The sequence below is a fragment of the Esox lucius genome, chromosome 25 (genome assembly GCF_011004845.1).
Source record: "Esox lucius isolate fEsoLuc1 chromosome 25, fEsoLuc1.pri, whole genome shotgun sequence".
Taxonomy (NCBI): Eukaryota; Metazoa; Chordata; class Actinopteri; order Esociformes; family Esocidae; genus Esox; species Esox lucius.
The window spans coordinates 11,401,027-11,418,936 of record NC_047593.1 but is presented as its reverse complement, the minus strand read 5'-3'; the positions used below and the strand labels follow the sequence as shown (position 1 = coordinate 11,418,936).

The window sequence follows — 17,910 nt, the reverse complement described above, 5'->3', positions numbered from 1 at the left end:
CTTTCGGTGAAAGCCAAAGGATGCTTCCACCCGCAATGTCTGCTGCTGATCATGGCAGGGGATTCGGAATGGTATTGAGCCGCAATGGTATTGAGCCGCCATCTCGTGGGAGTCATTGGCTCCGATAATTGTTCTACATGGTCCTAAAACTGCTGAGGAATATGAGGCCATTTCACAGGACAAGGTGCACCCTGTGGTGCGAACACTTTTCTCCCATGATGTTTGATGATAGTGATGATAATGCCCCAATAACACACTGCTGAACTAATTCCAGAGTGGCTGTATAAACACCAGGATGATGTCAAATGGCCTCAATGGCCTCCTAAATCACAAGATCTGAACATCACTGAATCTTTATGGAAAGTATAGGAGCATAGAGTGAAACATTTTTCTTCCTCCTTTGAAGAACTGGAGGCTTTTCATCTTGAGGAATGGTGCAATATCCCACAACGCGCAGTTCAGGACTTGTATGACAACATTCCATGATGAATTAGAGCTGTTCTGAAAACAAAGGGAGGCCCTAATATAGTGTCTTTGTGTCACAGGAGGTTGTTTCCTGTTCCCATATTCGAATGGGGTTTATAGTGGATATTCTTTGATAACTATACAGAATGCCGTGCATGCAATGTGTTATAACAAATGACCCATAAGAGAGATGTATCCATCCAACGACCAATGGGAAAAGTCTTGTTCTCCGACTAATGGACAGTTGTAGAACAGTTCTGAAGGTTCTGAAGACATCTTTGCTTCTTTAACTGCCCTTGTTTATTTCCCTTTGTGGAAATCAAACAGCTGGTTTTGGGTAAAAGCTGCTTTTACTCATCTTATCAGGTCATTGTACAATAGGACGTGGAACACAACCAAGCTAAAGGAGAGGACAATCTGGAATGAAAAGCTGGAACTCAGGGTGAAGTGAGTTGACGTCCACTCATAATTAGATACAAAATTAGATAATTAGATAAAGAAATTCAAACTTGGAATTCTGAGTTTGATGACTTCTCAACATTTTTATTCATACTCTGAGTTAATTCTTTCATCTACATTTCCCAATGAAGCACTGAAGTCAGACGTCTGAGTTTCTCAACTGTCCCCAGCCATACCCAACTGTCTTGAATACAGCATTAAAGCCATCTCACTCTGCTAGTGGCATTGAGACAGGACAAATAATCAGTGGTGCCTCATTCCTTCCAGACTTATTGGTACATGGACTGAAGAAGGGATGAATCGAATCCGCGAAGCTACCGTGGAATGTATAGATGAGCGTCTTAGCATCCACGTTATAGAAAGACACCTGTCCCTTGTCGCAGTCCACATAGATCCCTATCCGGCTGGGCTTCTGGTTCAGACCCAGTGCCGTCGACGGTTCCGTTCGGAAAGCATAGTCGTTCTTATCCCTCAGGCTCAGGAACCAGTAGCCGTGGGACGGACTTACGGTGATCTTCCCCTTCCGGTTGATGGAGTGGCTAGCCACGCCCAGGTCCCAGTCAGTCTTCCCGCCCACATCCACCTGCGATTACGGATTACGTTATTGTCCATTGACTTGGATTATCGTTTTTTGTGAGGTCAACATGGAAATCACCCGGCGTGAATACCCAATAAAATGACACGCTGGAAAATGAGCGCACAAACACACATCGGGCCTCCGTTTACGACCCGCTCGGATACTCACCTCCCAGTAATGGCGTCCCGAGGAGAACGACTGGTGCCCCAGGACGCAGACCACCCGGTCAAAGCGCTCGGGGCCGTCCGGCACGGGCTGGAAGCGCTCGCTGCAGCTCACCTGCTTGCCATCCTCAGAGATGTGGAGGCGGGGGTGGGCAGTGAGGGGGTCCAGAGTTATGTCCACTAATAGGGAAGAAGAGATGGGGAGGGGTTACGAAGGAGGAGTAAGGTTAAAGGGCAACCGACAGTGGAATAATCTGTTTTCCCGCCGATGCTGCATGAAGCGTCGATGCAGCAGACACGTGAACAAGATACAGAAAAAAAAGGAACTACACACCTGCATATTCCTGGACACTCCTCACCTCTACAAAGTGAGAGAACCACACACAGAAAATGTGAGAAAGTGTGTAAGGGATAAACAAGACACAGAGACACACAGAGAGAGAGACAAATAAACAAAATGAGAGGAAAGGATGTTTTTAAACATCTAGCTTTAGAACAAATACTGTGTTATGAGGAACGGATGACTTGGACTAAAGAACAATCTTACTTGGATTTTTTCCCACTGACTGGTCTGGTTGTGCATGCAAATCTATACACCCAAATAAAATAAATATAATTAGACATTGTGTATATTATTGTTAACAAACACCAATGCCCTGTGTTGGATAGAGGAATACATAGAACACTTACTTGGACTATATCTTCCCAAGGTTTGGTCTGGTTGAGAAAGCAAACCTGCACAAACAAAGAATAATCAGACTAATTTAATAAGGAGTATATTAAGAAAGACATAGGTGATGGAATGTGAGGGTTTGATAGTTATGAAGAAATCCAAACCTTACTTGGACTATATCTTTCCACGGACTGGTCTGGCGGAGAACGCAACTGGTCTGGCGGAGAACGCAATTGGTCTGGCGGAGAACACAACTGGTCTGGATGAGAATGCAACTGGTCTGATTGAGAAAGCAGAATACAATTACATGATGACAACTATCTGTTTCATTATCAACAGGTTGGTGCAAATCCTAAATGCTGATGACTATAACTTGGCATGGATTGGTAGAGAATCTTTCTTACAGATAATTCCCAAATGCTTAACAGAGATTAGGCGATAAGAAACTAAATAGAAATAAATATTATGAATAAAAATAATAATAAAAAATATGGTTTGAGGAAGAAAACCTGACAAAATAAAAAAATGACAAAATGAAAGAGTATAATTTGATATTAGAAACAAAAACTATTTATTAAACTGAGACTTATACATGTGATCCAGGCATCAATGAAAACCTTACTTGGACAATACCATCCCATATTTTGCTTTGCTTGAGGATGCAAACCTCGACAAACAAAAAACAATACAAAGAATGAGATATGATGTGGTATGATGATGTGAGATTTTGACAGAGGTAAAGAGGTAACCAAACCTGGGCTCAATCTTCCCACAGGCTGGTCTGGTTGAAATTGAGGATTAAAACCTGGACAACAAAAGACAATGCAGATTGAAAGTCATTATCAGCCATTACATATTGCACTGTAACCGAGTAATGTACAGGATTTCAAGTGTGACATTCCCACTACAATAGGAGTGGTGTCAAGTCACAGACAAGACAGGTAGAATTTTTGTGTCATTCAAACCAGTTTTGCCTGCGGGGAATGTAAACAGATATCAAAAGCTGATAGTATTCATGAAGAAATGGCACTGAGTTCCAGGACAGTGAACCAGAACTCACAGATCTTCGGCAGCCTCTTGAGCATTTCCTGAAAGTGCTCCAGCATTTGATTGACAGTCCGAAGGACCGTCCCAGAGGTGAGGTCTGAGCTCACGACTGCATCTGACCAATCCCTGGTCTGTGGTGGGGTGGAGATGGAGGGTAACGTCTGAAGGGAGAAGAGAGAAGTAGAGAAAGAAAGCTGAGAAATATAAGAGATTTCACTTTTATGGTCTGGCATCAGCAGTTTCAGTTGAAAGTTGATGTAATCCCTCAAAAGGCAAAACAAAGGATAAAAGAAGGAAAAGAAAAATACAGTTTACCCTGTAGCTCAGGAAATTCAGGAGGAAAACGTTGGAGAAAAGGATGTAAAAATTTTTTAAAGAAAGAATGTCAAGAACTGGAAGAGGCGTCTCTAACCTTGAAAAAGAATAAGTAGTCATCGGTATTGCTTAACTGGGTCAGTGTTGCGCTCCTCTTCTTCAGTTCAGCGATCTCCTAAAATCAGAAAGAAATCATGACATTGTTATTTATAATCTCTTAGGGGAGACGTGCTTGTCAACAATCAGCTATCAGCACTGCCATTTTTATTGCTCACCTCATCTTCTGGATGGAAGAGAAATCTACTGTGTATCTAGTACATTGCATACCATTTATTATTCCATTCATGTCCTTTAAGTCAACTAAATAACTGCATAAATCGAATTTGTGCATTCATAATTTATAAATAAAATGAGACCTGCTCCAAGTCTCTGATGAGTGACTGTCCTCTGTGCTTTGCAGTCTGGTGTGCTGAATCTATAACCTCCAGCAGTTCCGCCTGACCCCTCTCCAAGGAGCTCACCAGCGTGGAGAAGACATGCACACTGCCGGCAGTATCATGCTCTGCACACACCTGAAGAGAGGCAGATGATGAGGGGGAGAGACAAGAAGAGGGATTAGAGCAGAGGTTCCCAAACTAGGGGTTGCGACCCCACGTCGGGTCATCTGATATGAAAATGGGGTTGGGGGAGAATGTTTTACCGTTGACTCTCATAGCCTCAAATAAAAAATAACAGTTACACAATTTTCTTGGTTGGGGGTTGCGAGAAGTTTTAGATATCGAAATGGGAACCCCTGTGTTAGAAGCAGTGTTGCTAGGTTAAGCAAAAAAGTTCCAGCCCAACGACTGCTCAAAACGAGACCAAAATGCCTGAAAACTAGCCCCCCCCCCCCCCCCCCACATGTGAAGTGACGGATCCTACAGTACCTGATGTCTGACTGTGATAACAGCATAGAAACACACACTATAGCATTTAGAGACAGAAATGTTGCAACCGGGGTGAAGTTCAGAAGAAGCCCAAAAACCCGACATCCGCAAGAACATTTTCACTTGTGTCAATTTTAAAAGCCCAGTTTCGTGTGAAAACCGCGGATATGGCAACCCTGATTAGAGGAGGCATTTCGATTAGTTAAATAGGATACGTTTAAGAGATGTGTGTGTGTGTGTGTGTGTGTGTGCGCGTGTCCGTTCTTGGAGGTGTGTCTGTTGTGCGTGTATGGTTTATTCAAACCTGTATTTCCTGCAGTGATGCCCTGATTTCCTCCACCTTCCTCTCTCTCTCCGCGATCATATCCCTAAGCTCAACCTCTGCGATGTTCAACTGAGACTGCAGAAATCGACAGACAATAGACAGGGCAGTACAAACATTTAAAACACAAACACTCTTTTGCATAGACTCACTCTACAAGCAAGGCTCTGTACATTTTCACAAGAGTTCGAGTGCATTAAAAAACATCAAGCTTAGGTTTAATAGAAGCAGTGTGAGTTTCCTACAACTCCTGCAGAACTAGTTTACCCAGAAGTCTCGTTGTCTTCGGAGGACTGCTCCACCCCTGTTTCTCCCCCTACCTTCTTGATCTGCCATTCCCTCTTGGCAGGTATAGCCTCGTGTCCATAGTGCACTCGCTCCATGCAGGCACCACAAACACATGTCTGGTCTGTCCGGCAGAAGAACTCCAGCCCCCGTTGGTGTTCCAAGCAGAGGGGGGCGTCCGGGGTCGAATCAGCTGGTCCACTCAGCGTGTACCTCCGTGGGACAATAGGGGGGGGTTGAAGTACCGGGGACGATTGGTTGGCCGTGTTGGGGAAGGGCAGGGGCGGGTTGGGGTGGAGTACCGGGGTCGATTGGTTGGCCGTGTTGGGGAAGGGCAGGGGCGGGTGGGGGTGGAGTACCGGTGGAGGGGTCCTGGAGGTCGGTCTCCGGAACTTGGTCTTCATCTCAGCAAAGAGATCTCCAGGCATCCCACCCATCCCCGTGGGTTTTGGAAGGACCGGAGGGTGTTCCCCGTTTGACCCCCTCCCACCACCCCCAGCACTACCACCACCAACGCTGTTACCCACACCCACTAAACCGGCTCCTCCCGTCATCCGCGCCCCGCCATCCAACCCAGCGTCGGCCATTTTCTTGAACTGCTCGGTGATCTCCTTCAGGGTGCGGTTGATGTGAAGCTCTGGCTTCTTCCTGAAGCTCTCTTTGCACAGTGGGCAAACGCACGGCTTACCTGTTCCCCCTTCGAAATCAAGGTCAGGGTAATTAGATGAGGTCGCGCGGCAGAATTTAATTCATCTCTAAACAGGGTAGCAAACAGTGTCCTAGGACGGTTTGATGATCTACTCGAAATGTACTCATTAAACACTGCATGCAATGCGTACCATCCCAGTAGGCAGAGATGCAGCCCAGGCAGTAGCTGTGTCCACAGGGTGTGGAGACTGGGTTGGTGAACACATCGAGGCAGATAGAGCAGATAAACTGGTCCTCAGAGAGGTAGCCAACCTGGCCGGAGAGAGCCATTCTGGGCCTGGGGAGATGAGAGAGCTGGGGAGATTTGATGGATGGCTGGTAGAGCTACTGGTCTTGAGCTTTGCACCAAGAGGACACTAGAAGAAAAGTATACAGTGTAAATAATGTGTTTGTCAAGAGGAAGCCTGGCCAGTTGAATTCTGGGACAGCGGAGAATACTGGCTAGATGGAAGGTTAGCTGGTACACACAACACACATACATATACACACACACACACACACACACACCTCATGTACTCCCATCAGGGGAAGGACAGCCTGCAGTAACCATTTGTGACGTTGTACATCCTTTGCATTGTTGTTTCTTGGTGCAATGGAATGTGGCTGAACCAGAGGCCCGAGGGGAAAAACCCGACAACCTTCTGTTAGGGTTATGGTTAGGATCATTATTTTGAACAATGGGCTTGCAGGCCAAAGGTCTCCATTTAGAGGTATCCCAGACACCACTGGTGTGATTTGTGAGGTATTAGCCAGATGGCGGCTCTGTAACAAGTGTTGCAAACTTGGAAATGTCAAGGCACTTCATCAGTCGCGGTAAGTAATAAAAATCCTCAAAAGTAACAAATTCATTTGAATAACCCCCAAGGTGAGTCATGATGGATTTTTTTTGGCCCTTTGTAATTATTTAAACCACTCTAAAATTGCTACAAGACTTTGAACAACCGATCTGCACACACCTTCGCATGCAGTATATTCCAAAAGGGGAACCCACAAATTAAGTGTCGGCTATTACCCTATAAGCATTCACGTGGGTGTGGTTCAGTGCCTAACTGCATATAAATCATTTATCTTTTTTATAACACTCTCAAGACTCAACATATATAGGAACATTCTTCATATATCTTTAAATCACAAATTCAACAACAATTAGGTGAGTGAGAGTTATTCACATCCGGTCCGCAAAGCCAGTTCCTCTCCATTTATCCATTTGCAACCCCTTGATCAGGGACTTAGATTTATATTTCTACCTCATCTTTAATTGTCCCTGATTTAAGGATTGGCTTCGAGGCTTCGAGTGGCTTCGAGGGCTGGCTTTGAATTCCACTTCATTATGGGATCAGTGCACACATTCAACACATTAGAGTAATTCGATGACTCGCCTGGTGTACCAAGCACTTCTTCACAGCACCAACAATGGACGGATCATATTAATCAAGATGTCTTCCATTTGGCAGATGCTTCTACCCAAAGTCACCCACAGTCATGCAACCATCTATTTCACAGGTGTCGAACTGGTTTCATGGAGGGCCCAGTGACTGGAAGTTTTTGCTCTCACCATGTACTTGATTGATTAACTAGGCTAATTGTTTAGTTTCATACCCTCACCTAGTGGTTTAGGTCTGAACTTGGAACCCCTTTAAAGGAAAAACCAGCACACCACTAGGACATCCGTGTAATCGGTTTGACCACTGTGATCAATTACACACATGGGTGGTTTCAGGAATCAAACACACATGTTCTATCATAATCTCCTGAATCCGACCCTCACACACACACACATTTACATTGCACTGTCCCCTATTAGATTTTTAAAAAATATATATTTTTAGCTAGGAATAAAACATTTTGAAATGAACTTACAGTAGATCTCAGTACCTGGTCTTTGGTGCTTCACACTTCCAAGTGGATATTGTCCTGGGCACTGGTTTCTGTAAGTCTGTCTCCAATTCCTCAATCTTGCTATCATTTATCCATTTAATACACTTCGTCACTTTTATCACTTTGTGTCTCTCTTTTCCTCAATGCTCTAAACAACAATCCAGATTTAAACTGAGGCTGTAGTTTCTACAGTAGGCTCCACCTCTTCTCCCTCCACCCAGCCAATCCAACCAGCTGGACGTGTGTTCGGGTATGCAGTTCTGACATTCCTCTGAACATTTGCGAGGATCAACACACCGCACAGTTCAGGTACTGAAGTGATTTATTCAAAGGAGCTGTTCATGTAGCCACATAAAGAAGGTTAGAAATAAAGAGGGTTTGGCAGCCCGGCAGATATATTGTGTTGTGCGCGAGTGAGGTGAATCCAAGATGAACTGACATGGACTGACGTGTGGTATATCAAAGGAAGATAGATCGATTTAATGTGAAATACGACGATATTTGTGGTTTTATCTAAACTGAGTAAAAAAACCTGACTTACTTACTAATTGGAAGAGTTGTAAGAAATACCCCCCCCCCACACACACACACACACCAAACTTGCTTAAAATTGTGTCTAGAGTCAAATACTTTTTGTCGTACATTCAGGTGGTCAACATGGGGGGGGGGGGGGGGGGGGGGATAAATTCAGCAGGCAGGAGAATGGACTTGCCGAAATTCCCCCCACAAATGCGGTCCGGTAAAACAAATCTAGTTTATTTTGTGTGTGGCGCTGCTTGCTTACTTACCTTGTATGTTATGACCGGCGCCATCTACTTGTCATTTATTGTACTACTACAATTATTTGTCCTAATATCAAATGGTGTAGCTTGTCTCCTTTCCTTTTAAATCATTATGAGGTTATCAACCTAGATCTTAATTTCCTCTACAGGTTTCGCAACATCACTTCCAGCAGTACATCATCTCCCATCCAGCGACAGACCAGTGTTAATGCTTCTTACTTACAGGTGGAAACCAATAGTGGAATGCATGCAGCTGGCTGTACAGTTGGGGTACATTATTTGTTCCAAGAGACTTGTCTTTTCAAAAGTAACAAAAAAAAGTTAGTTGTTCAATACATTTATTTAATTAAGCGATAAGTAGCATATGACTCATATACATTCTCCTCCAGTACCTTTGAACAAAGAAATATGTTTTTAATGAAACTAGGATAACAACAGTGTTTGTACATAGGACATATATGAAACAATCTTTGACCCGGTTTATGTTCTATATAAACATTGAGGCTCATCCTTCATGACATATACAATGATAAACACATGAAGTAACAGACCCTATCTTTTACATTTTGCTGGTAAGTAGAAGTACCTCACTATATATTATTTTGCAATCAAATAACATCAAAACAACAGCAATATCATCTAGTCGCCTCAGCGATTGAACTAACAACTTTTCAGTTACTGGCTTTAACGCTACAAGTTTTAGGTCTCTCCGTGCTCTATCACATCTGAGCCAAATGATCAGCTCATTATCAAGTCCTTGGTATATTTGGGCAGGGGGAAATCTAAAACATGCATGGCAGGGGGTGTCCAGGAGCATGTTTGAAAAACACTGCTCTAGGTTACCTGCCAACCCAGCCTGTAACTGCCAGATCATTAGAAAAAACACTGTGGCGGCAGACAAATAATACCTTCCTAAAACACATTAATATCACATAATAGTCTTTGCAATACATGCTCTCTTGTTGCCAAAGGCCCAATATGCTTTAACTTCAAAATCTGCTTTTATGCAATTCTAGTACTCTCTTCTCTCCCTGGCTACACAGAGTCAGGATAGTTTCCCAACCCTGTGAAGGAAGAGGAGGGCCTGGACAGGACTGCCCAACAGTGAGATGGTGATAATAGGTGATATTACTTCACACATATACAGTGGGGAGAACAAATATTTGATACACTGCTGATTTTGCAGGTTTTCCCACTTACAAAGCATGTAGAAATCTGTAATTTTTATCATAGGTACTCTTCAACTGTGAGTGATTGAATCTAAAACAAAGATCCAGATAATCACATTGTATTATTTCTAAGTAATTAATTTGCATTTTATTGCATGACATAAGTATTTGATAGATCAGAAAAGCAGAACTTAACATTTGGTACAGAAACCTGTGTTTGTTTACGTTTCCTGTAGTTCTTGACCAGGTTTGCACACACTGCAGCAGGGATTTTGGCCCACTCCTCCATAAAGACCTTCTCCAGATCTTTCAGGTTTTGGGGCTGTCGCTGGGCAATACAGACTTTCAGCTCCCTCCAGAGATTTTCTATTAGGTTCAGGTCTGGAAACTGGCTAGGCCACTCCAGGACCTTGAGATGCTTCTTAAGGAGCCACTCCTTAGTTGCCCTGGCTGTGTGTTTCGGGTTGTTGTCATGCTGGAAGACCCAGCCACGACCCATCTTCAATGCTCTTACTGAGGGAAGGAGGTTGTTGGCCAAGATATCGCGATACATGGCCCCATCCATCCTCCCCTCAATATGGTGCAGTCGTCCTGTCCCCTTTGCAGAAAAGCACCCCCAAAGAATGATATTTCCACCTCCATACTTCACGGTTGGGATGGTGTTCTTGGGGTTTTACTCATCCTTCTTCTTCCTCCAAACACGGCGAGTGGAGTTTAGACCAAAAAGCTACATTTTTGTCACATCAGACCACATGACCTTCTCCCATTCCTCCTCTGGATCATCCAGATGGTCATTGGCAAACTTCAGACGGGCCTGGACATGCACTGGCTTGAGCAGGGGGACCTTGTGTGCGCTGCAGAATTTTAATCCATTATGGCGTAGTGTGTTACTAATGGTTTCTTTGAGACTGTGGTCCCAGCTCTCTTCAGGTCATTGACCAGGTCCTGCCGTGTAGTTCTGGGCTGATCCCTCACCTTCCTCATGATCATTGATGCCCCACGAGGTGAGATCTTGCATGGAGCCCCAGACCGAGGGAGATTGACCGTCATCTTGAACTTCTTTCATTTACTAATAATTGCGCCAACAGTTGCTGTCTTCTCACCAAGCTGCTTGCTTATTGTCCTGTAGCCCCTCCCAGCCTTGTGCAGGTCTACAATTTTATCCCTGATTGTCCTTACACAGCTCTCTGGTCTTGGCCATTGTGGAGAGGTTGGAGTCTGTTCGATTGAGTGTGTGGACAGGTGTCATTTATACAGGTAACGAGTTCAAACAGGTGCAGTTAATACAGGTAATGAGTCGAGGACAGGAGGGCTTCTTAAAGAAAAACAAACAGGTCTGTGAGAGACGGGATTCTTACTGGGGGGATCCCAGCTCTCACAGACCGGGATCCGGGGGCGGATATCAGCACCAGGATGATATTGGGCCCATAGTTGACCACCAACATCACCAGTATGACACAGACGATCTGGAAGGCTCTCTTCTTCTGCATGTCCTCCCAGCCTTCCCTCCAACACCCGGACCAGACTTCTTCAGAGCCCTGAGGATGGAGAGACTACAGAACATGTCCACTGACAGTATGGGCAGGAATATGCAGGTGTTATTGTAAATGGTTAATATTATGGAGTTGAATACACCAAACCCCAGGACTAGGATCCACACAAAACCACTGCCAGGGAACCTTTGGGTTCTGAAAATGTTGAGTGCTGAAAAAATAAAGAACGAAGTATTGGCTATCTCCATGGAGACCAGATTTAGGGTGAAGATTTCAGACTTGATGTGACAAACATGCTAGCTGTTAAGCTACAGACACTGTGGCAGTTCGAAATGTTGAATATCTGAGTACAATCTGGGGGTTGTTGCTGGTCAGAGTTGATATCCGTTGAGTTCATTTTCTTATTATTCTGTTTTCAGCTGATTAGAAGAAAGAGAAGAATAAAATAAACAAATTTAATTTAATTTTCTCCATTTGGAATTCTGAACTGACTAACATACTGCATCAACATAGCAACATGTTCTTAAAGGTTCAACAAAGTCACCAGAGTTCACTACAGTGACACATTTAATGAAAGTCTCTTTATGGTGAAAAATTCACACAAAGGAGTTTATAGACCACTGACATTCAAAGCATTTAACGCTGAAAACGTACAGTTACCTCCGCTTTTCAGTACATCTGACAACTTTAACATTTAAAACCTTCATACCATAAACATCAATAGATTTTAAAATGAAAATGTGTGGCAGACATGCTTCAACGAAAGGCGTCTCTCATCTGTTTGAATATTTCTTCTGTCCGAGTAAAGATGAATATGTAAAATATGCAAATATGCTGGAATAAACATTTGTGGGCATGAACTGCCTAAAGAATGCCAAACCCTCTTGAAACCCATTTTCACATTTTATGATTTCAGTGCCTCAGATCTTAGCATATTTAAATGAGTCCCCCAACACTTATTAGATCACAGTGACATAAAAATATCAGTTACAAGGAATAATAAAATGACAGAGTGTAGAAATATTTAAGTGAATGGGTGGGTGAGCATGCAGGACAACTGAATCCATGATCTGGAGGCCTTTAATAAATCAGTTCTCCTGGGTGTCTACTCACACAATGACTGAACATATCAGTTCATTAAACTGCTTAGAACTGAATACATCAGTACAGATTCTCTTTCTTAAAGAATATAGTCGGGTTCTGTCAATAATTCAAATAATTTATATGATGTAGAATGTGTCATTGTAAAAGGTCACAGGCATGTCACGGAAGCGTTCTGTGCACTAAGTTTTCCAAATTACATACATATACACATATATATACAAATAAATAGTGCTTTCAGAAAGTATTCAGACCCCTTCACTTTCTCCACATTTAATTGCATTAACTACTTTTTTTTGTGCCATCAATCTACAAATAATACCCCATGACAATATAGCCATTACAGTTGTTATGAAATTGGTGCCAGATTATTCAAAACGCTGTTTGTGGAATGGAAGGGAGAACAGTGTTTACTTGTTTCTAAAAGCAAACTACTGCATAAACGTACAAACATGCTTTTAAAAATTAACCCAAGTCAGCATGGTTCACTGCATTAATGTTCCTTGAATGGAGTTAAATAACCACTGACATTTACTATCCAGTTTTTAACATTAAAACCCTTTTCCATATCGTTACATCCGTAGTTACTCAGTATCCAGTGTATGTGTTCTAGATTTCTTCAGGAAAGAGAAACACAAAGAAGCTGAACAAAGTGTTCATCCTCGATAGCACTAACATTGATAGATACTGAAAAGAAAGGGTTCGATAGACCTGTTGTAAAAAAAGTGTCTCTCCTTTGAGTGAGAGGTAGAGTTGGCATCTGCTAAAGCGAGTAACGATTAATGCATGACATTTATGCAAATAACTGCTTGAATAAGCACCTGTGTTTGTAGATCTGTGCGTGTGGGCATACTGTATAGCATCCTACTGCGATAGATATGAAGAAGTGAAGCCCTTAAACGTGTTTGTAAATAATTACAATCTTAAATCTGCAATGCAACAATGTTTTACTGTAGACGGTAACCATCTGAAATGTCTTCAAAGGTAACATATGGAGTTATTTTAAGATTGTCATGCTATGGATCATTTAACAATTTCAAGCGACCGGACCCATTTTGACCAGTTTGTTACTGCAAGGTTTGCATACTTATTGGTGGACAGAGGAACTAGGTAACATGGTTTGAGAAAATGAAGGAAACAAAAACATGGATATTCCTTGGACTCACGCTTTTCTCTATATATATTTAATCCTAAACCATTTTCAATCAAGCTTATAATTCAAGGTAGCCACATATTCATATTGTTTACATGTATGTTATGATGAAACTAGAATTCCCTATTTTCTGTTCATATGTGCAAATGTTTTAAGTACCACCATGTAGAAGCAGTGGCGGATACAGAACGTCATTAATAAGTGGTCCTGGGCCTTGGTTTTTTAGATTACATATATGCAGCAGACTCAGGACACAACACAAAAATACCACGACACCCACAGCTTCCTTCGGATCCTTTTCTTTACTGAGTCTGTAATAACACTTGACAGGGACTGCATCAGTTCACACACTCTTCCCAAACTACTGTCTCTTTCAGATCCAAATACTGACTAATGCATGTAACAGAAAATAACTATGACACGGTCTAAACAACATCTATTAGTTGAAAGAATCGTATAGTGGATATTGGTGCAAATTTTTTAACAATGATTTCTGTAATATACAATATGTGACAGGGATTGCATCCCCTCTTCGCAGACTATTGTGAGGGATACACAAAATGAAACAACCATGCTCTGCCTCACATGTATAATCAATTGCAGTTAACCAAGGTGACTATATATATGCACACACACAACAGTATTAATACATCTTCCACATTTTATACATTTTATACAAATCCCACAGTAAAACTACATTTCCCATAATGTAGCAGGGCACAATGCGCCTCTGACATAGAGGCAGCACTTCAAAAAAACAGTTGACAACAGTATGATGCTAAACCTCACAATAGCATTTAAACACCTAATGGTACAGACTCCGACTTTACACATTACAACTGTCTTACATCGACCTTTCACAACATACTGTAGTCAAGCTATGTGCATTAAACATTAGAACTATGGTTTAGAAGAGGAACACTTCGTCAAATACTTATCTCTCTCAGATCCAAATGACTGAGACACACCTGTCAGATGAATAATTCCACACATAAAATAAGAAATAGGTAAATAACATCTAACACTGCATAACTCTTGTTATAAGAGTAGAGCTAGACTCAAACTGAACATTATAAGAAAAATAAATGTATTCATATTCAGAGCAACGTTTCAGAAAAAGCAATCCTAGCAGGCCAGCATAAAAAACACCTCTTCTTACCGGAGCTGCTACACAAGGCGGAGTCTCCTGGGCTTTGAGTTAAACACATTGATAATGTCATTATAATCTGAACTGTCAATAAGTTCTCTTTCAAAAGACAGAAGAGTCCAATTGTTCAGGCGTCCAGTCAGCATGGATGATCTCAAAACGTTTCCAGTTCCTGTAGCCATCTCTCACAAATGTAAATTCTGTGTGCATCTCCGGAAAATGTCTACACTGCATCCCGTTCTTTACTGAATTCAATCCATTTGAATTTCTCATACCAGTTTCTGTTGAATGAGCGGGATTTTCCACTTAGTAGCTGGACATTTTTCTAGCTTTGGTTGAGTGGCGGTTTCCTCCATGGTCGATAGATCCAAAGGCGTCCCCAGTGTCTCTTTGGATACCATCGAGGATGGTCGGGTCAAAGATTGTTGTCCTTCTTAAGATGCTTCAATGTACAACATTTGTTGTGTGTCGAAGGCTTCAGTACAGGCTAATACAGGACAGACTAATACAGTACAGGCCAATACAGTACAGGGGGACAAATGGAAAACAAAGGATAGTACAAAATAAAGTACCTCAGTAAGGTGTTGGGCCACTAGCCACCAGAACAGCTTCAATGTGCCTCGGCATAGATTATATGAGTCTCTGGGACTCTAGTGGAGAGATGGAACACCATTCTTCCAAAAGAGGCACCCTCATTTGCGGTTTTGATGATATTGGTGGAGAGCGTCGTCTAACACATCAGTCAAAAACTCCCAGAGATATTCAATTGGGCTGAGATCTGATGACTGTGAAGGCCATATGGTTCATATGAATTTCATACTCAAACCATTTAGTGACCCCTTGTTCCCTGGGAATCGTCATCCCGGAAGAGACGCAACAACTAACCCTCTTTCAAAGTCACTTAGAGCCTTTCCACTTGCCATCTTGTTTCAAAATCATGGTCAACGGCATTTTCATACATGCCGCAGAGCATGATAGGATGTTAGTAGCTTAATTGTATCATGCTGTACACCTGTATGGAAGCATCTGCATTCGTCATGTTCCTCCACTCATTTATTCAGGTTTTCCTTTGTCACCCAACATGCATTTGCAGCTACAGAGTTGCAATTTTTACTAAGCTATCACATGAGACTGCTTTTAGATGGGCATACCAATACATCAATATATAGTTAAGCAATGTTATTTAGCATTTGAAGACCTACATAGGTATACGAAATAACTATATTTTCTCACCAAAGACCCCATGGAATTTCTTAGTAGGAGTTGGGATGTTAACACTGTTTTATCAAACCTGGCACTCACACGGTTTAGGTTTTTCACAGTATGGTTATGTGGCAGATCTTGTTTCTGCTGTCTGTGCTATGAGCCAACCTGGCCAGCCCTGTCCTTGTCCACCAGGTTATGCTGCAGAGACAATTCTAACATACAATGTTTACATGGAGAGTGAGCGAGACTGAAAGACATGTAAACTGTAAAATCTATCAGATTAACTTTAATCCACACATTGTTTTAAGCACACAGCATTACATATTAATATAAAACACCACTGAAACCAGGAAAAGGAAATTATACACATGGTGAAGTTGAAAGGTGAGTATAATGTAATTGTTAAACGGCTGTTTTCCTGCCCTGATGAAGTGGAGGGCCCGAGTAAACTTCCATACACGTTATTAGAGAAAGTATAATGAGGGGCAGAAAACACATGAATGATCTAAAAGAAATATAAATCGGAAGCATTGCCCCGATAATCACAGGAGTGTAGTTCAACAGCAATGTCACCAGGATGATCTGGACGGTACGGGAAGCCTTCATCTTAATCAGGTTCCCCTCTGCCATATGCTGCCATCCAGACGTCTTTTTCAGGGAAGGCCGTGCTTATTTCAGCAAGACAATGCCAAACCACATTCTGTACGTATTACAACAGCACGGCTCCGTAGTAAAAGAGTCTGGGTGCTAAACTGGCCTGCCTGCAGTTCAGACCTGTCACCCATGGAAAACCTTTGGTGCATTATGAAACAAAAAACATGACAAAGGAGACCCTGAACTGCTGAGCAAGAGAAATGCTATATCAGGCAAGAATGGAAAAACGTTTCTCTTTTAAAACTACAGAAACTGGTCTCCTCAGTTCCCAAATGCTTAAAAAGTGATATTGTTAAAAGAAGTAATGCAACACAATGGTAAACCTTTTTGAAACGTGTTGCTGGCATCAAATTCAAAATCCAAAACAATAACATTTCTCAGTTTCAACATTTGATATATTTTCTTTGTACTATTTTCAATTAAATATAATGATAAATGATTTGCAATTCATTGCATTCTGTTTTTATTAGCATTTTACAAAGCATCTCAACTTTTTTGGAAGCAGGATGGTGGATTTTCATGTAACAACACTGAAGAAATGACACTTTGTAAAGTAGTGGGTATACAACTTGTATAACAGTGTACATTTGCAGTCCCCTCAAAATTACTCAACACACAGCCATTAAAGTATAAACCGCTGGCAACAACATGAGTACACCCCTAAGTGAAAATTTCCAAATTGGGCCCAAAGTGTCAATATTTTGTGTGGCCACTATTATTTTCCAGCACTGCCTTAACCCTCTGGGGCATGGAGTTCACCAGAGTTTCACAGGTTGCAACTGGAGTCCTCTTCCACACCTCCATGACGACATCAAGGAGCTGGTGGATGTTAGAGACCTTGCGCTCCTCCACCTTCCGTTTGAGGATGCCCCACATATGCTCAATGGGGATTAGGTCTGGAGACATGTTTGGCCAGTCTCCGAAGGGAGGAGATCATGCTCTGCTTCAGTATGTCACAGTATATGTTGGCATTCATGGTTCCCTCAATTAACTGTAGTTCCCCAGTGCCGGCAGCACTCATGCAGCCCCAGACCATGACACTCCCACCACCATGCTTCACTGTAGGCAAGACACACTTTTGTCAACCTGGTTGTCGCCACACACGCTTGACACCATCTGAACCAAATACGTTTATTTGGTCTCATCAGACCACAGGACATGGTTCCCGTAATCCATGTCCTTAGTCTGCTTGTCTTCAGCAAACTGTGGGCTTTCTTGTGCATCATCTTTAGAAGCCATGGAGACCAACTTGATGCAGTGTGCGGTGTATGGTCTGAACACTGACAGGCTGACCCCACACCCCTTCAACCTCTGAGTCAATGCTGGCAGCACTCATACATCTATATCCCACAGACAACCTCTGGATATGACACTGAGCATGTGCAC

General features: G+C 42.4%; 1 protein-coding gene across 3 annotated transcripts; it reads right to left on the bottom strand.

The window, feature by feature from the left end:
- Positions 1-998: 998 nt before the first annotated feature.
- LOC105007038 (zinc finger protein RFP) lies at positions 999-8,068 on the bottom strand. Of its 3 annotated transcripts, none has more exons than XM_010865798.5 (14): positions 7,802-8,068; positions 6,073-6,297; positions 5,269-5,930; positions 4,931-5,026; positions 4,117-4,272; positions 3,798-3,875; positions 3,399-3,546; positions 3,093-3,143; positions 2,508-2,618; positions 2,356-2,400; positions 2,213-2,254; positions 2,000-2,026; positions 1,670-1,845; positions 999-1,507 (listed from the first exon to the last, which is right to left on the bottom strand). In XM_010865798.5, the coding sequence occupies exons 2-14, from the start codon at positions 6,209-6,211 to the stop codon at positions 1,133-1,135; spliced, it is 2,106 nt and encodes a 701-aa protein (XP_010864100.3). In that variant the 5' UTR covers positions 6,212-6,297; positions 7,802-8,068; the 3' UTR covers positions 999-1,132. The 3 variants fall into 3 exon arrangements, with proteins under 3 accessions (XP_010864100.3, XP_010864102.3, XP_019899197.3); XM_010865800.5 differs by having other exon boundaries at positions 7,817-8,068; XM_020043638.3 differs by lacking the exon at positions 7,802-8,068 and adding an exon at positions 6,449-6,555.
- Positions 8,069-17,910: the final 9,842 nt, after the last annotated feature.